This window comes from Cherax quadricarinatus, chromosome 4 (assembly GCF_038502225.1).
Source record: "Cherax quadricarinatus isolate ZL_2023a chromosome 4, ASM3850222v1, whole genome shotgun sequence".
Taxonomy (NCBI): Eukaryota; Metazoa; Arthropoda; class Malacostraca; order Decapoda; family Parastacidae; genus Cherax; species Cherax quadricarinatus.
The window spans coordinates 38,320,067-38,340,513 of record NC_091295.1 but is presented as its reverse complement, the minus strand read 5'-3'; the positions used below and the strand labels follow the sequence as shown (position 1 = coordinate 38,340,513).

General features: G+C 40.8%; 1 protein-coding gene across 2 annotated transcripts in view; it reads right to left on the bottom strand.

Moving 5' to 3' along the window:
• LOC128684371 (bestrophin-4) overlaps positions 1–20,447 on the bottom strand; it is a gene marked incomplete at its 5' end in the record, with an annotated part of 131,357 nt that overhangs the window by 27,314 nt on the left and 83,596 nt on the right. For both annotated transcript variants that reach the window (XM_070095756.1, XM_070095767.1), the window contains 1 exon segment: positions 4,084–4,196. In XM_070095756.1, coding sequence (XP_069951857.1) covers positions 4,084–4,196 — 113 coding nt within the window.

Below are 20,447 nucleotides of genomic sequence, written 5' to 3'. Positions count from 1 at the left end.
ACGGATCTGGCAGTTATAAATTTAGGGAAAAATGTTCAATGGAGAGGTGGAGGTGTAGGGAAGATGGAGGGAACATTTTGAGGAGCTGTTAAATATGTAAAGAAGTTATCTATGGTGGCAAAAAAGGAGAATGTACAGTGGACCCCTGGATATTGTAGTCGTCGGATTTCATAATATTCGGTAATCATAAAATTTTTTCATTAAAATATTGGCTCGGTGATCGTCATTTACCTTGGTAACAGTCATTCATCCCAAGCACGTACAAGTGGCCCCGAGTGACCCCACACACCATCCCACACCATTCACAGTCAGTCTGCTATTGTTTATCAGTGAGTGACCCTCACCCCATGCATTCATATGATACATTTCGTAATATTCCATTCTTTTTTGTGCTTGCAACTGCTAAATAAGCCACCATGGGCCCAAAAAAAAGTTTCTAGTGCCAGCTCTTTGGTAAAGAAAGTGAGAAACACTATAGAAATCAAGAAAGACATCACTGCAAAATATGAAAGTGGAGTACGTGTGGCAGAGCCTGCCAGATTGTATAAGAAACCCCATACAACCATCACTTCCATCATGGCCAAGAAAAAGGAAATCAAGGAAGCTGTTGTTGCGAAAGGTGCAAATATGCTTACAAAACAGAGATCGCAAATACTCGAATATGTGGAGACTTTGTTGTTGGTGTGGATCAACAAAAAACAGTTAGATGATTATCAAATGGTAGAAGCAGCCTACTGTATAGGTGAAATGTTTCGGAATAAAGTTGCCTAAATGTTGCCTATGTGTCTTATCTACCAACCTGTCGGTATTGTATACCATTTGATAATCACTCCGTCATACACTGCAACACAATGGCATCTTGGTACAGAAGAGAAAACACCTTGGACAACCTTTTTCAAGTGAGAATTGTTTGATCTGAGAGGGACATGACCTCCCAGTGGGTACATTCTCACTACTACTACTCTGCACCTCTCCTTCCGACAGTATTTAAGTCTCAACACTGTCGCTTGATTTTCAGTTAGTTCCAGACTTTGGAACAGAACTTCCCCAGGCTGAGGGACTGACAACCTCAAATCTACGACTTCAAGGGTGATGGACTGATTACATCATCTTCACATCTCTACTGCTCCTGCCTACTTTCTGTACATGACTGAAGAAGCCTACTGTGTAGGCGAAACGCTTCAGAATAAAGTTGCCTAAACGTTGCCTATGTGTCTTATCTACCTACCAAAAAACAGTTAGCAGGAGATAGTGTTATGCAGTCGATAATCTGTGAAAAGGCAAGGCAGTTGCATGATGATCTCATAAAGAAAATGCCTGGAACTAGTGCTGATGTTAGTGAATTTAAGGCCAGCAAAGGCTGGTGTGAGAGATTTAAGAAGCCTAGTGGCATACACAGTGTGGTAAGGCATGGCGAGGCTGCAAATTCTGACATACATGCAGCTGAAAAATATGTTCAGGAATTCAAGGGGTACACAGAGGCTGAACAATTCAAACCCCAACAAGTGTTCAATTGTGATGAAACAGGCCTCTTTTGGAAGAAAATGTCACAGAGGACCTACATCATACAGGAGAAAAGGCACTCCTAGGACACAAGCCTATGAAAGACAGGCTAACTCTCATGCTCTGTAGTAATACTAGTGGGGATTTCAAAGTGAAGCCTTTACTGGTGTATCACTCTGAAAATCCCAATGTGTTCAAAGAGATGGAAGACGGTGCCTTCTTCAAAGATTAAGGGCATTTGCTCAAAGTGGAGTGAGGTGCAAATATTTATGGAGGAACATCACCCTGACAGGGAGCAAGGGGCTAGTAACCTCTTCTCCTGTATATATTACTAAATGTAAAAGGAGAAACTTTCATTTTTCCTTTTGGGCCACCCCGCCTCGGTGGGATACGGCCGGTGTGTGGAAAGAAAGAACATCACCCTGAGAAAGCTGTTGCAGGCCGTGTTGGCAAAATGTACAATGACAATGTCGTGTCCCATTTTAGGTAATTTTTAACCCTTTCAGGGTCCCCAGGCCCTCTCCCAGACTTCTTCTCGGGGTCACCCAAATTTAAAAAAAAAAATTATTTTTTCTTATGAAAAGATAGAGAATCTTTTCCCAATCATAATGACACCAAAAGTATGAAATTTGATGGAAAACTTACGGAATTATGCTCTGGCGAAGTTAGCGGTCTCGACGATGTTTACGCATAGGCAATTTTGCCCACATTGAGCCCTATTTTCGGCCAATTCCAGTGTACTAGTCGACAAAAGTCATAACTATTTCACTAGATCTCCATTTTTTATATCGAATGAGTACAAGAAACCACCCATTTACCGATTACAACTATCCAATACAGTGGTCAGAATTAAGCAATTTTGCCAATTTCACACAAAGTTCAAAAGATGCCAATTTCCAAATAGGGTCTAGATTAAACAAGAAAGACATTCCTGGCACTAAAATAACATTTCTTCTTTTCATTAGTCATGTCCCCAGGCCCCTCTTACATTCTTTTGCTTTCCTCTTTGAATTTTTATTCTCACAAAAAATAGAAGATTTACTGTTATGCAGACTACTGCATTAGTGTAGAAATGGTATAAATAATATTGGCGCACTTGTGAAAGAATATCAGACTCACCAGTTGATGTGTATTGGACGCTTAGCATGATTTGTTTACTTTTGAACTTTGGCAAAAATCGAACATTTCTGCTACTTTGAGCTCAATTTCAAGGCACTTTTAATTGTAAAACCAGTCAAAATCATCTCAATTTCTGTAATATGTCTTCCATTCTATAAAATGAGACCAGGAAAACTAGAATACAATAATAAATACCATACGAAAATACAGTGCAAAGTCACTGTTTTAACCCAAAAACACGGTTAGTTTTTTTTTCTCATTACGCACTGTGTGCTGCAGGATTTTTTTTTATACTGTGCACACTGACCACATAGACCCATTCTTTCATATGTAGGCCTACCAGCTTTCTCTCACTAGATTTGAGGGCGCTAGAATTTAGGCATACTAGTACGTCAAAAACCCTGGTGTGTAAGCCATACTAGTACGGCCAAAACCCTGAAAGGGTTCAAGAAACGCCAGAAACAGAGCTCTCTGGAACAATTTTTTGAGCGACAGGGGTCCAGTGACTCAAGCTGGTCCTAGTGGCATTAAAACACAAAAGGAAGTAACTGCAGAAAAGGACTTGGTACCTGAAGTCTTCATGGTAGGGGATTCCCCTTCCAAACAATAGTAATTCCTCCATCCTCTCCCCTCCTCCCATCCCATACATCAATAAGTCTTCAATAAAGGTAAGTGTCATGTTAATACTGTTTATTCTTCATGTCTCATTGTTTTCTATGTAGGTCACTGTATATTTTTTTTTAATACTTTTGGGTGTCTGGAACGGATTAATTGGATTTACATTATTTCTTATGGGGAAAATGAATTCGGATATCGTCAAATTTGGTTTTAGTCACACTCTCTGGAACGAATTACAATAACCAGGGGTCCACTGTACCAGAACAGTGATACCAACATTTTTTATAATGGCACTAAGCATTCTGCAGCACAGAGGAGGTTGGAGAAGTAGAAGTGTCATGTTTGATAGCAATGTGTAGAATAAATATTATGTAGAGAATTTGAAGTGTAGAAATTAGAAGACAGTGTAGGGTTATCAAATGTATAATTCAGAAGGCTGAGAAAGAAATGTTGAGGTGACTTCAGCTTTTAAAAGAAGGATGGAGCAGACTAGAATGACCAAGAATTTTTATAATTCTAGTGAGGAAGGGGGGGATAGGGATTATCCAAGGAAGGTGAGAGAGAGGGGGTAATAGAGGTTTTGAATGCTAGGGGGCTTGAGCATCCAGCAGGTTTGTGTGAGTATGGTATATGAAGTGAATGGAGACGAATGGTTTTTATGGCCTAACATGCAGTTGGAATGCAAGAAAGGTGATATTTATGTTAGGATTCAAGAAAACTAGGTAGATGGACTTAAGTCCTAGAGGTGTCAAGTACAGTACACTGTGCACTCTGCTTCATTTAATTTGGATGTCTAAACAACCACTGTATACAAGTAAACACAAAGATGACAAAATAACTTACTTCAGTAAACATCTGTTTTGATCCTGGCTTCTTCTGTTTTTGAAACAGATGTCCTCGACCCGATTCGTGTGCATTATCAAAGTCATCAGAGGAGCGTGACATTATAACATTACCTGTTTGGGAGATAAAATAAATTATATCATACACTATTTTATAAAAGCCCATGCATTTGCAGACATGTATGTCAATAGTAACTCGAGGATTTTTTTTTTTTTTTTTTTAACAAGTCGGCCGTCTCCCACCAAGGCAGGGTGACCCAAAAAGAAAGAAAATCCCCAAAAAGAAAATACTTTCATCATCATTAAACACTTTCACCTCACTCACATATAATCACTGTTTTTGCAAAGGTGCTCAGAATACAACAGTTTAGAAGTATCCCTCCAAACTGCCAATATCCCAAACCCCTCCTTTAAAGTGCAGGCACTGTACTTCCCATTTCCAGGACTTAAGTCCGGCTATATAAAATAACCGGTTTCCCTGAATCCCTTCACTAAATATTACCCTGCTCACACTCCAACAGCTCATCAGGTCCCAAATACCATTCGTCTCCATTCGCTCCTAACACACTCATGCACGCTTGCTGGAAGTCCAAGCCCCTCACCCACAAAACCTCCTTTACCCCCTCCCTCCAACCCTTTCAAGGACGACCCCTACCCCACCTTCCTTCCCCTACAGAATTATACGCTCTCCATGTCATTCTACTTTGATCCATTCTCTCTAAATGACCAAACCACCTCAACAACCCCTCTTCAGCCCTCTGACTAATACTTTTATTAGCTCCACACCTTCTCCTAATTTCCACACTCCGAATTTTCTGCATAACATTTGCACAACACACTGCCCTTAGACAGGACATCTACACTGCCTCCAACCACCTCCTCGCTGCAGCATTTACAACCCAAGCTTCACACCCATATAAGAGTGTTGGTACCACTATACTTTCATACATTTCCTTCTTTGCCTCCATAGAAAAATACTGTTCTGTTATTTTAAAAAAAAGTTGTATTTTTCACTAAGCATAAAAAAATCTTTCACTTTAATTTTTTTTTCAACAAGTAGACCATCTCCCACCGGGGCAGGGTGACCCAAAAAGAAAATCCCTAAAAAGAAAATACTTTCATCATCATTCAACACTTTCACCTCACTCACACATAATCACCGTCTTTGCAGAGGTGCCCAGATACAACAGTTTAGAAGCATATATAAAGATACATAACATACCCCTCCAAACTGCCAATATAATATAAAATATAATATAAAATATAATTCCTATTTGAGCAAGGGGCTAGTAACCCCTTCTCCTGTATACATTACTAAAGTTAAAGAGAGAAACTTGTTTTACTTTTTGGGCCACCCTGCCTCAGTGGGATACAGCTAGTTTGTTGAAAGAAAAAGAATAATAATTCCTATCTTGTTTCTCATCCTCATATCTGACATAGACAAGGATGTCAGCCACAGCACCGTGTCTTCCTTTGCAGATGACACCCGAATCTGCATGACAGTGTCTTCCATTGCAGACACTGCAAGGCTCCAGGCGGACATCAACCCAATCTTTCAATGGGCTGCAGAAAACAATATGAAGTTCAACGATGAGAAATTTCAATTACTCCGATATGGTAGACACGAGGAAATCAAAACTTCATCAGAGTACAAAACAAATTCCGGCCACAAAATAGAGTGAAAAACAAACGTCAGAGACCTGGGAGTGATCATGTCAGAGGATCTCACCTTCAAGGACCATAACATTATATCAATTGCAGCTGCTAGAAAAATGACAGGATGGATAATGAGAACCTTCAAAACTAGGGATGCCAAGCCCATGATGACACTCTTCAGGTCACTTGTTCTATCTAGGCTGGAATATTGCTGCACACTAACAGCACCTTTCAAGGCAGGTGAAATTGCTGACCTAGAAAATGTACAGAGAACCTTCACAGCGCGCATAACGGAGATAAAACACCTCAATCACTGGGAGCGCTTAAAGTTCCTGAACCTGTATTCCCTGGAACGCAGGCGGGAGAGATACATGATTATATACACCTGGAAAATCCTAGAGGGACTAGTACCGAACTTGCACACGAAAATCACTCACAACGAAAGCAAAAGACTTGGCAGACGATGCAACATCCCCCCAATGAAAAGCAGGGGTGCCACTAGCACGTTAAGAGACAATACAGTAAGTGTCAGGGGCCCAAGACTGTTCAACTGCCTCCCAGCATACATAAGGGGGATTACCAATAGACCCCTGGCAGTCTTCAAGCTGGCACTGGACAAGCACCTAAAGTCGATACCTGACCAGCCGGGCTGTGGCTCGTACGTTGGATTGCGTGCAGCCAGCAGTAACAGCCTGGTTCATCAGGCTCTGATCCACCAGGAGGCCCAGTCACAGACCGGGCCGCGGGGGCGTTGACCCCCGGAACTCTCTCCAGGTAAACTCCAGGTATACCTATACCTAAAGCTTCAGTGTCCATAACTATCAAGATGCCCTCCATTAATCAACTTTACCAGCAGCTTAAGGAGGAATTGAAGGTAGCGAAGCAAGAGATACAGCAATTGATGGAGGAAAACAAGAGGATTCATAGTAGTCCTCCTGTTGTGAGTCCTCAGGTCAAGAATAGAGCCTGGGCAATGGCCAGACAGCATGGAACAAAGACAAATAGAGAGGTAGAAACAATGAAGAAGAAAGAGATTGCTGTGGAAACTGTTTTGGAAACATCAAACGCATTCTCAATGCTACCCGATGAATATGCATCGACTACTGGGAACAACATGACAAACGACACAAAAGAAAGTAAAAACGTTGTTGGGGGCAGCCAGGTTAGGTATATGGATAGGGCCTTCTGCTTGCAGGGTAGAAGTAGGAGACAGAGGATTTGCTTTCCTGGGGCTGGGATGGAGGATATTGTTAGCCAGCTTGACATCATGAACAGTAATGGGATCAATCCTATTATCTGCCTCAGTGCTGGAGGCAATGACGTAGGCAAGCATATAAGTGAGGATTTAGTTAGAAGGTACAGGACAGCAACAGACATAATTAGGAAGAAGGGGGAGGCACCCAGTCATATGTGGCATTTTACCAAGAAGGGGTGTTGGAAATGAATGGTTGTCCAGAGCAGTTGGTATTAACACCATTTATTGACAACTGGGACCACTTCTACAGTAGAAATGACATGTATGCCAGAGATGGGGTTCACTTATCCAGGGCAGGTGTGGGTTTTCTTGCTAGCTCAGTTGAGGGTGTTGTTAGGACTTAAAACTAGGATTAGTTAGAGTATGGGTTTAAAAATGGAAAATAATGAGTATGGATATACTGACTTAGGCTTTGATATTATGAATCTTAATAATAACAGTCATGGAGTAACACTGGGTAATGATAATTACAGAAATTGTGCAAAAGCAAAGGTGAATAGGAAAAAGGTGCAGAAGAAAAAACATATGCTGTATTTTATGCTAACAGTTGAAGTGCAAGAAATTAGATTAATGAATTACATTTGGTAGCGTGTGTTGGGAACTTTAATGTCATTGCAATAACTGAAACATGGTTTGATTTAACCCTTTCAGGGTTGGTGCCATACTAGTACACATAAATTATAGCACCTTCGAATATAGCGAGACAAAGCTGGTAGGCCTACATATGAAAGAATGGGTCTATGTAGTCAGTGTGCAGAGTATAAAAAAATCCTGCAGCGCACAGTGCATAATTTGAAAAAAAAAACGACTTTTTGCTTTAAAACAGCGACTTTGCAGTGTATTTTTGTATGCTACTTATGGTTGTATTCTAGTTTTCCTGGTCTCATTTTATAGAATGGAAGACATATTACAGAAATTGAGATGATTTTGATTGGTTTCACAATGAAAAGTACCTTGAAACTGAGCTCAAAGTAGCAGAAATGTTCGATTTTTGCCAAAGTTCAGTTCAAAGGTAAACAAATCATTCCATGCGTCCAATACACGTCAACTGGCGAGTCTAATATTCTTTCACAAGTGCGCTGATATTATTTATACCATTTCTACACTAATGCAGTAGTCTGCATAACAGTAGATCTTCTATTTTTTGTGAGAATAAAAATTCAAAGTGGAAAGCAAAAGAAATTAAGAGAGGCCTGGGGACGTGACTAATGAACAGAGAAAATGTTATTTTAGTGCCAGGAATGTCTGTCTTGCTTATTTTGGACCCTATTTGAAAATTGGCATCTTTTGAAATTTGTGTGAAATTGGCAAAATTGCCAATTTCTGACCACTTTATTGGATAGTTGAAATCGGTAAATGAGTGGTTTCTTGTACTCATTTGATAGAAAAAAATAGAGCTCTAGCGAAATAATTATGATTTTTGTCGACTGGTACTTTGGAATTGGCCAAAAATAGGGCTCAAAGTGGGCGGAATCGCCGATGTGTAAACATTGGTGAGACCGCTAACTGTGCGAGAGCATAATTCTGTAAGTTTTCCATCAAATTTCATACTTTTGGTGTCATTATGATCAGAAAAAAGATTCTCTGTCATTTTACAATTTTTTTTTTTTCGAAAAATTTTCGACCCTGAGAACAAGTTTAGGAGAGGGCCTGTTGACCCTGAAAGGGTTAAAGAGTCAGGATATGATTGCTGAGTGTAATATTCAAGGGTTTAAATTGTTCCACATGGATAGATATAATGGGAAGGGGGGGAGTTGCATTATATGTACAAAAAAATATAAATTGTTGCATAAAAACAGGTATAAAAATAGATGGATTAGTAACAATCTTTTTGGGTAAAATTTGTAGGTCAAGAAAACCTAATTCTAGGTGTAATATACTGACCTCCAGGCCTGGATCATGATAGAGGGAGACTTCTTTCGGATGAAATTGTTAGGGCTTCTAGACACAATAATGTAATGATAGTAGGAGATTTTAACTTAAGTCAAATTGATTGGACTTCTTTGACTGGTAATCTGGAGTCCAGTGACTTTGTAGGAGCAGTTCAGGACTGTTTTCTGAAGCATTGTGTAACAGAGCCTACCAAGGGTAATAATTTGCTCAAACTAGTCATGTCAAATAAGGAAGCACTTGTAAATAGTTTGAAGATCACTGAAGAGCTTGGTGCAAGTGATCACAAATCCATCACTTCTAGCATTAACTGGGAATACGAGAATAATGATAATACGGTAAAAGTCCCTGATTTTCATTCTGCCAATTATAATGGACTTGGGGAACATGTCTAATCCCGATTGGGGTAATCTAGCTTATGATTTTATTGATGATGATCATACTTACAATTACAAAGGGATCTGCATTTATGATTTTTTTCTTAATAATGTACAACATGCTCAGAGCATATACATTCCCCAGAGAGAATTTTGGTCTAATAATAACGATCCCAAATGGATTAACAGAAGGCTAAAGCATCTATTAGGGGAGAAAAGGGGAATTTATAGGCATATCAAAAGAGGAGAGGTTACCCTTACTGGCCAATATGTTCAGCTTAAAAAGAGAAGTAAAAAAGGGGATTAGAAAGGCTAAACATGACTATGAAATTAGAGTTGCTAATGAATCAAAGACTAATCCAAAACAGTTCAAGCGTATAGGACAAAGGTGAAGGAAAAAGTAGGACTTCTGGAAATAGGGAATGGATAGCTAACAAATAACGAACTGGAAATGTGTTCCCTATTTAATGACTATTTTTTGTCAGTTTTTAGACAGGAAGACATAAATGAGATTCCAGAAATTAACAATTATTCAGTTCCTGATGAATTCAAATTAACTAATATTACTGTCACGAGGGACATGGTTATCAAACAGATAGACAAACTGAAGCAAAATAAATCCCCAGGACCCGACGAGTTGTTTTCCAGGGTACTTAAAGAATGCAAGATGGAACTCAAGTCAGCCATTCAAGAGTGTGTTTAATGCGTCCATCCGTACTAGTGTTGTGCCAGAGATGTGGAAGATGGGTAATGTGATTCCTATATTCAAATCAAGGGATAAGTCCATTCCTTCAAATTACCGTCCAATAAGCCTGAAGTCTACAGTAGGCAAATTCTTAGAATCAATTATAGCTGATATTATTAGAAGTCACCTTGATTAATGAATCTCAGCATGGGTTCATGAGAGGTCGTTCCTGCCTGACAAATTTACTGACGTTCTTCAATAGAACATTTGAGGCAGTAGACAGTGATAAAGAATATGATACTGTTTATTTGGATTTTAGTAAAGCCTTCGATAAAGTACCTCACAAGAGACTCTTAAGAAAAGTGGCAGCTCATGGTATAGGAGGTAAAGTTCTAGCATGGATAGAGGCATGGCTTACCAACAGAAAGCAGAGTTTCCATTAATGGGGTCAAATCTGAATGGGGATTAGTCACTAGTGGCATTCCACAGGGATCAGTTTTAGGCCCTCTGTTGTTCATAATTTACATTAATGACCTTGATGAAGGAATTACAAATGACATGAGCAAATTTGCTGATGATACAAAAATCGACCATATGATTCATTCTGAGGAGGATACCAATAAACTCCAGGAGAATTTGGACAAATTAATGTCTTGGTCTGAAAAATGGCAGATGAAGCTCAATGTGGATAAGCGTAAGGTACTAGTCCTTGGTAATGAAAATAACCCTTGAAGCTATAAACTAGGTGAAGTAGAGCTTGATCATACAGAATGTGAAAAAGACATAAGAGTCATGGTAAGCAGAAATCTAAAGCCAAGACAGCAATGCCTAACTGTGTGCAACAAGGCTAACAGATTACAGTGGACTCTCGACCAGCGATGGCATCGAATAACGATAAATCCGACTAGCGATACATTTTAACGCAAAAATTTAGCCTCGACTAGCGCTAAAAAACCCGACCAACGCTATTCGTTCCGTTCGAGACTCATCCACTTTGGCCTGAGCTCACCTCACTTGTCCCATGGGTGCCAGTGTTTACAAGCCAGCCAGCCACCGCCGTCGCTTCCAAACATACAATTGGAACATTTCATATTATCACAGCCTTTGTAGTGATTGCACCTGCAAAATAAGTTACCATGAGCCCCAAGAAAGCTTCTAGTGCCAATCCTACAGCAAAAAGGGTGAGAATTACTATGGAGATGAAGAAAGAGATCATTGCTAAGTATGAAAGTGGAGTGCGTGTCTCCGAGCTGGTCAGGTTGTATAGTAAACCCCAATCAACCATCGCTACTATTGTTGGCAAGAAAACGGCAATCAAGGAAGCTGTTCTTGCCAAAGGTGCAACTTTGTTTTCGAAACTGAAATCGCAAGTGATAGAAGATGTTGAGAGACTGTTATTGGTGTGGATAAACGAAAAACAGATAGCAGGAGATAGCATCTCTCAGGCGATCATATGTGAAAAGGCTAGGAAGTTGCATGACGATTTAATTAAAAAAATGCCAGCAACTAGTGGTGATGTGAACAAATTTAAGGCCAGCAAAGGTTGGTTTGAGAGATTTAAGAAGCGTAGTGGCATTCATAGTGTGATAAGGCATGGTGAGGCTGCCAGTTCGGACCACAAAGCGGCTGAAAAATATGTGCAGGAATTCAAGGAGTACATAGACAGTGAAGGACTGAAACCTGAACAAGTGTTTAATTGTGACGAAACAGGCCTGTTTTGGAAGAAAATGCCAAGCAGGACGTACATTACTCAGGAGGAAAAGGCACTCCCAGGACATAAACCTATGAAAGACAGGCTTACTCTGTTGATGTGTGCCAATGCTAGTGGTGATTGCAAAGTGAAGCCTTTATTGGTGTATCACTCAAACTCCCAGAGTGTTCAGGAAAAACAATGTCCTCAAGGCTAATTTGTGTGTGCTGTGGAGGGCAAACAGTAAGGCATGGGTCACTAGGGTCTTTTTCTATGACTGGTTACACAATGCATTTGCCCCCACTGTGAAAAATTACCTAATTGAAAAGAAATTAGACCTAAAGTGCCTCCTGGTATTAGACAATGCTCCTGGTCATCCTTCAGATGTGGCAGAGCGACTTTCTAGGGACATGAGATTCATTAAGGTGAAGTTTTAGCCTCCTAATACCACTCCTCTTCTGCAGCCCATGGACCAGCAGGTCATTTCCAACTTCAAGAAACTGTACAAGAAAGCTATGTTTGAAAGGTGCTTTGTAGTGACCTCAGAAACTCAACAGACTCTAAGAGAGTTTTGGAAAGATCACTTTAGCATCCTCAATTGTGTAAACATTATAGGTAAGGCTTGGGAGGAAGTGAATAAGAGGACCTTGAACTCTGCTTGGAAAAAACTGTGGCCAGAATGTGTAGACAAAAGGGATTTTGAAGGGTTTGAGGCTAACCCTGAGAATCCTATGCCAGTTGAGGAATCCATTGTGGCATTGGGGAAGTCCTTGGGGTTGGAGGTTAGTGGGGAGGATGTGGAAGAGTTGGTGGAGGAGGACAATGAAGAACTAACCACTGATGAGCTGCTAGATCATCTTCATCAGCATGAGGCCACACCTGAGGAAACTGCTTCGGAGGAGGAGATAGAGAAATTGAAGAAGTTGCCTACTTCTAAGATTAAGGAAATCTGTGCAATGTGGCTTAAAGTGCAAACCTTTATGGATGAAAATCACCCTGACACAGCTACTGCAAGCCGTGTTGGCAACCTGTACACTGACAATGTTGTGAAACACTTTAGAAATGTCATAAAGGAACGGGAGGTACAGGTCTCTATGGACAGATATGTTGTGCGACAGAAGTCCAGTGACTCTGAAGCTGGTCCTAGTGGCATTAAAAGAACAAGGGAAGTAACCCCGGAAAAAGACTTGCTACCTCAAGTCCTAATGGAAGGGGATTCCCCTTCTAAACACTAAGAAGATCAACACTCTCTCCTCCTCCCATCCCATCAATCATCACCAGATCTTCAATAAAGGTAAGTGGCATGTAACTATGCATGTCTTCTTCAGTTTGTGTGTATTAAAATTAATATTTCATGTGGTAAATTTTTTTTTTCAATACTTTGGGGTGTCAGGAACGGATCAATTTGATTTCCATTATTTCTTATGGGGAAAATTAACTTGACTAACGATAATTTCGATTAACGATGAGCTCTCAGGAACGGATTAATATTGCTGGTCGAGGGTGTACTGTACAGTGGACCCCCGCATAGCGACCTTAATCCGTGCAAGAGGGCTGATTGTTATGCGAAATGTTCGGTATGCGAATGAATTTTCCCCATAAGAAATAATGGAAATCAAATTAATCCGTGCAAGACACCCAAAAGTATGAAAAAAAAAATTTTACCACATGAAATATACATTTTCCTACACACAAAGAGAAGGATACATGCACAATAGAAGAATAAATGACACTTACCTTTATTGAAGATGCAGCAATGACTGATGAGACACTGTGTCCTGGGAGTGCCTTTTCCTCCTGAGTACTGTAGGTCCTGTTTGGCATTTTCTTCCAGAACAGGCCTTATCACACTGTGTATGCCACTACGATTCTTAAATCTCTCAAACCAACCTTTGCTGGCTTTAAATTCACCAATATGAGCACTAGTTCCAGGCATTTTTCCCTGTTCACCTGGGTGTTAGTCGACTGGTGTGGGTTGCATCCTGGGAGACAAGATTAAGGACTCCAATGGAAATAAGTTAGACAGTCTTCGATGACACTGACTTTTTTGGGTTATCCTGGGTGGCAAATCCTCTGGGGTTAATTGTTTCTTGGTATTCTCAATAAGCCACACCAACAACGGTGCTACAGCAGCAGCAGCAGCTGACGGTGGTACAGCAGCAACAGACGATGCTACAGCAGCAGCAGACGATGCTACAGCAGCAAAAGATGATGCTACAGCAGCAGCAGACGATGCTACAGCAGCAGCAGACGATGCTACAGCAGCAGCAGACGATGCTACAGCAGCAGCAGCAGCAGCAGAAGATGCTACAGCAGCAGCAGACGATGCTACAGCAGCAGCAGACGATGCTACAGCAGCAGCAGCAGACGATGCTACAGCAGCAGCAGACGGTACTACAGCAGCAGCAGCAGCTGACGGTGGTACAACAGCAGCAGCAGCTGACAGTGCAGCAGCAGCTGACAGTGCAGCAGCAGCTGACGGTGGTACAGCAGCAGCTGTACCACCAATAGTAGTGATGGTTGATTGGGGTTTATTATACAACCTGGCCAGCTCGGAGACACGCACTCCACTTTCATACTTATCAATGATCTTTTTCTTCATCTCTATAGTAATTCTCACCCTTATTGCTGTAGGGTTGGCACTAGAAGCTTTCTTGGGGCCCATGGTCACTTATTTTCCAGAAAAAATCACCAAAAACACTGTAATAATACGAAATGTTCCGATTGTATGCTTGGATGTTACCGCGGAGGCTGGCTGGTAAACAATGCCACCGGCGGAACATGTAAGCGTGGCTCAGGCCGCACATTGGACGCGTCTCGGACGAAGGGAGGTGAGCGGGTTTTTGGGCGGTATGCGAGGCAAAATTTTTGGGAAAAAAGTGAGAGGTATGCGGATTGTACGGTATGCGATGCGTACGGTATGCGGGGGTCCACTGTACTAGGATTTATTTCAAGAAGTATAAGTAACAGAAGTCCAAAAGTTATTTTACAGCTCTATACATCACTAATAAGGCCTCATTTAGATTATGCTGCACAGTTTTGGTCTCCTTACTACAGGATGGATAAAGATTCATTGGAGAACATACAGAGAAGAATGGCTAAAATGATTTGCTGTATAAGGAATCTCCCATAGGAAGATAGACTGAAAGCCCTGAATCTCCACTCTCTGGAGAGACATAGAATGAGGGGAGATATCATCAAGGTGTATAAGTGGATGATGGGGATAAACAAAGGTGATATTAATAAAGTACTGAGGGTGTTGAACCAGGTAAGAACCAGAAATAATGGATTTAAGTTAGATAAATTTAGATTTAGAAAGGACATAGGTAAGTACTGGTTTTCAGACAGAGTTGTGGATGTGTGGAATGGTCTTCCGAGTAGGGTGATCGAGGCTAGGACCTTGGATAGCTTTAAAAAGAGATTGAACAAATATACGAGTGGGAGAGGCTGGATTTGATTGGAGTCGTGGGTACGGGAGTAAATTCTTGGGTAGTTTAGGGTAGGGGTGGTCCTGATAAGGACCTGCCTTGTATGGGCCAGTAGGCCTTCTGCAGTGTTCCTCCATGGAAATACATATAACACAAATGCAGTAAAATGTGATCCTTTATTGACAACATTTCGCCCATGCAGTGGGCTTTATCAAGTCACAAACAGATCTACCTGGGTGAAACATACGTGAGTATTTATAGGATGAGAATGCTGGGTCAGATGAAGAAACCTGCATGTGACAATCTTCCGAGTAGATAGCCTAAAAACTTGGGTAGTTTTTAAAAGGGATTGGATAAGTACAGTGGACCCCCGCATAACGATTACCTCCGAATGCGACCAATTATGTAAGTGTATTTATGTAAGTGCGTTTGTACGTGTATGTTTGGGGGTCTGAAATGGACTAATCTACTTCACAATATTTCTTATGGGAACAAATTCGGTCAGTACCGGCACCTGAACATACTTCTGGAGTGAAAAAATATCGTTAACCGGGGGTCCACTGTATACGAGTAGACCTTCTGCAGTGTTCCTCAATTCTTATGTTCTTATGTGGGATAGCGATGAAGAAGTTTCTTGGCAAGAGGTTCAGCTATGTTATAGAAGCAGTTGTTCTGGTTAAAGTTGTTGGACTGCAGCAAATTATACATCGGCGAAACATCTAGAGACCTCCAAACAAGTACAGTGGACCCTCGCCTAACGCTATTAATCCATTCCTGAGAGCTCAACGTTAGGCGAAATTATTGTTAGGCGAATTAATTTTCCCCATAAGAAATAATGGAAATCAAATTAATCCGTTCTTGACACCCCAAAGTATGAACAAAAAAATTTTTTACCACATGAAATATTAATTTTAATACACGCAAACTGAAGGAGACATGCACAGTTACATGACACTTACCTTTATTGAAGATCTGGTGATGATTGATGGGATGGGAGGAGGGGAGAGTGTTGATGGTGTTAGTGTTTAGAAGGGGAATCCCCTTCCATTAGGACTTGAGGTGGCAAGTCCTTTTCCAGGGTTACTTCTCTTCTTCTTTTAATGCCACTAGGACCAGCTTGAGAGTCACTGGACCTCTGTCGCACAAAATATCTGTCCATAGAGGCCTGTACCTAACGTTCCTTTATGACATTCCTAAAGTGTTTCACAACATTGTCAGTGTACAGGTTGCCAACACGGCTTGCAATAGCTGTGTGAGGGTGATTTTCATCAAAAAATGTTTGCACTTTAAGCCACATTGCACACATTTCCTTAATCTTTGAAGTAGGCAACTTCCTCAATTTCTCTATCCCCTCCTCCGAAGCAGTTTCCTCAGGTGTGGCCTCTTGCTGTTGAAGATGATCTAGCAGCTCATCAGTGGTTAGTTCTTCATTGTCCTCCTCCACCAACTCTTCCACATCCTCCCCACTAACCTCCAACCCCAAGGATTTCCACAATGGATTCCTCAACTAGCATAGGATTCCCAGGGTTAGCCTCAAACCCTTCAAAATCCCTTTTGTCTACACATTCTGGCCACAGTTTCTTCCAAGCAGAGTTCAAGGTCCTCTTAGTCACTTCCTCCCAAGCCTTACCTATAAACTCTCTTAGAGTCAATTGAGTTTCTGCGGTCACTACGAAGCACCTTTCAAACATAGCTTTTGTGTACAGTTTCTTGAAGTTGGAAATGACCTGCTGGTCCATGGGCTGCAGGAGAGGAGTGATATTAGGAGGCTCACCTTAATGAAGTTCATTTCCGCAGAAAGTCACTCTGCCACGTCTGAAGGATGACCAGGAGCACTGTCTAATACCAGGAGGCACTTAAGGTCTAATTTCTTTTCAATTAGGTAATTTTTCACAGTGGGGGCAAATGTATGGTGTAACCAGTCATAGAAAAAGTCCCTAGTGACCCATGCCTTACTGTTTGCCCTCCACAGCACACACAAATTAGCCTTGAGGACATTGTTTTTCCTGAACACTCTGGGAGTTTCTGAGTGATACACCAATAAAGGCAATCACCACTAGCATTGGCACACATCAACAGAGTAAGTCTGTCCTTCACAGGCTTATGTCCTGGGAGTGCCTTTTCCTCCTGAGTAATGTATGTCCTGTTTGGCATTTTCTTCCAAAACAGGCCTGTTTTGTCACAATTAAACACTTGTTCAGGTTTCAGTCCTTCACTGTCTATGTACTCCATGAATTCCTGCACACATTTTTCAACCACTTTGTGGTCCGAACTGGCAGCCTCACCATGCCTTATCACACTATGTATGCCACTACGATTCTTAAATCTCTCAAACCAACCTTTGCTGGCCTTAAATTCACTCACATCATCACTAGTTGCAGGTATTTTTCCAATTAAATCATCACGCAACTTCTTAGCCTTTTCACATATGATCGCTTGAGAGATGCTATCTCCTGCTATCTGTTTTTCGTTTATCCACACCAATAACAGTCTCTCAACATCTTCTATCACTTGCGATCTCTGTTTTGAAAACAAAGTTGCACCTTTGGCAAGAACAGCTTCCTTGATTACCGTTTTCTTGGCCACATTAGTAGCGATGGTTCATTGGGGTTTTGTGTACAACCTGGCCAGCTCGGAGACACGCACTCCACTTTCATACTTAGCAATGATCTCTTTCTTCATATCCATAGTAATTCTCACTCTTTTTGTTGTAGGGTTGGAACTAGAAGCTTTCTTGGGGCCCATGGTAACTTATTTTGCAGGTGTAATCACTAAAAAGGCTGTGATAATATGAAATGTTCCGATTGTATGCTTGGAAGCGACTGCGGTGGCTGGCTTGTAAACACTGGCACCCACAGAACAAGTGAGGTGGGCTCAGGCTGCACGTGGACGAGTCTTGAATGAACCGCGTTGAGCGAGTTTTTTAGCGCTAGCCGAGGCAAATTTTTTGCGTTAAAATGTATTGCTAGGCAGATTTAACGTTATGCGATGCGTTCGTTAGGCGAGGTTCCAGTGTATTTCAGAACACCAGTATGCAGACAGATCTGACAATCCAAGAAATGCCTGTGTTCAATACCGAAATTCACACAACCATTTATTGAACTACAGAAATGCAACTACAGAAATGTTATAGAAGCAGTTGTTCTGGTTGAAGTTGTTGGACTGCAGCAAATTATGCATCGGGGAAACCTCCAAACAAGTATTTCAGAACACCAGTATGCAGACAGATCTGACGATCCAAGGAATGCCTGTGTTTAACACCAAAATTCACACAACCATTTATTGAATTACAGAAATGCAAGACTCATTGCCAGAGAAGACAACACTCAATACCAAAGAACCCTGGAATCATCACTTATCTGTACATCCAACAACTTTAACCAGAACAACAGCTTCTATAACATAGCTGAACCTTTTGTCAAGAAACTTCATCACTATCCCACATAAGAACATAAGAATCGAGGAACACTGCAGAAGGTCTACTCGTATACTTACCCAATCCCAAGTTTTTAGACTATCTACTCGGAAGATTGTCACATGCAGGTTTCTCCACCTGACCTAGCATTCTCATCCTATAAATACTCATGCATGTTTCAACCAGGTAGATCTGTTTGTGACTTGATAAAGCCCACTGCGTGGGTGAAACATTGTCAATAAAGGATCACATTATACTGCATACGTGTTTATATTTCCATTGTGTCGGTATTTTATACCATTTATTTCCACAGTGTTCCTCCATTACGTTCTTATGTAAGATGGCACATCACCCATTTGAATCGTCATATGGTACATCTATATACACCCCCCTCCCTTGAAGAGGGGTGGTTTTGATCTAGGGAACTGAAGCTGCCATCAACTTCCATAGATTATAACTAATTTCCAGGCACAACACGACCATTATGGGTTGAGCTGTTCCTCGTGAATCCAATAATAACACAAACATTTCACCAACACTACTTTTACTCTTATAGCTCAACATCACATCAAAGTGATATTTCCTTTAATGTTATTACTGCTCCTTTACTTTGCAATAATAAATACAAAGTGCTGCACAACTTGGAAGTTAATGGAAGACACAGTGGCTGGTTGATGATGATGATAGTTATGACTGATTAAGGTAAATAGTGATGATTAATATAGACTGATCATGGTGATTATTAATGTTGATGGTGACCAATGATTACTGATTAGTAGCTCTGATGATATTGATGATTAGTAATTCTTTTTTTCTTCTTTCAACAAACCAGCTGTATACCACCAAGGCAGGGTGACCCAAAATGAAAAGCGAAAGTTTCTCTTTTTAAATTTAGTAATACTGCATATACAGTAGAAGGGGTTACTACCCCCTTGCTCCCAGCATTTTACTCGCCTCTTATGACACGCATGGCTTACGGAGGGAGAATTCTGTTCCACTTTCCCATGGAGAATGATTAATGATAATTATGAATAACATCTGTCAATATCCTTGTCTAGTTGCCTGAAATAATGTGGGGTTTTCAAAACTTGTGTTTATTATGTTTTGAAAAGAAAAATGTTGACTTCTGAATCAATTAATTAATTAATGAATATTATTGATAACTGATAGCAATAATTGTCATATTATTACTGCTTACCAATGATTATTACTGATATTTATTAAGAAAACTGACTGCTAATGAAGTTAATTATTGCTGATGCAAAATTGTCATGTATTTTTTTTTTAACACTGGCTATCTTCCACTGAAGTTGGGTGGTCCAACAAAAAAGAAAACACTTTTGCTGCCTCTCACTCAATAACTATCAGAAGGGCACCAACATCACAATTCCAATGACCCTCCAAACTGCAACATCCCTGCCCTCCTCCAGATTGCAGGCAGTGTACTTCCTACCTCCAGGACTTTAATCCAGCTAGCTCGTTTTCCCTGAATCCCTTCATAAAGGATACCTCTCATACTCGAACATCATGTTCACAAACTTGTTGGATGTCCAAACCCCTAACACTCAAAACTTCCTGTTTCCCAGCTTCAATCTTTCCTAGGACAACTCCTATCCATCTTTCCTTCCACCCCAGATCTGCAGTAATGGATTCAAATTAGACAAGTTTAGATTTAGAAAGGATAGGAAAGTATTGGTCTGGAAATAGGGTAGTTGACTGGAACAGTCTGCCTAGTAGGGTTACTGAGGCTAAAACCTTGGGTAGTTTAAAATTTAGGTTGGATAAATACACGAGTGAGAGGAGTTGGATTTGAGTGGGACTTGCACGCGAGTTAATAGAATTATCAAAGCTTATTGCTTCGGTAGAATTGAAAATTGGGTTGGGCAAATATTCTGTTAATGGGATGGATTGTGAAGGACCTGTATACTATGGGCCAAAAGGCCTGTTGCAGTGTTCCTCCTTTCTTATG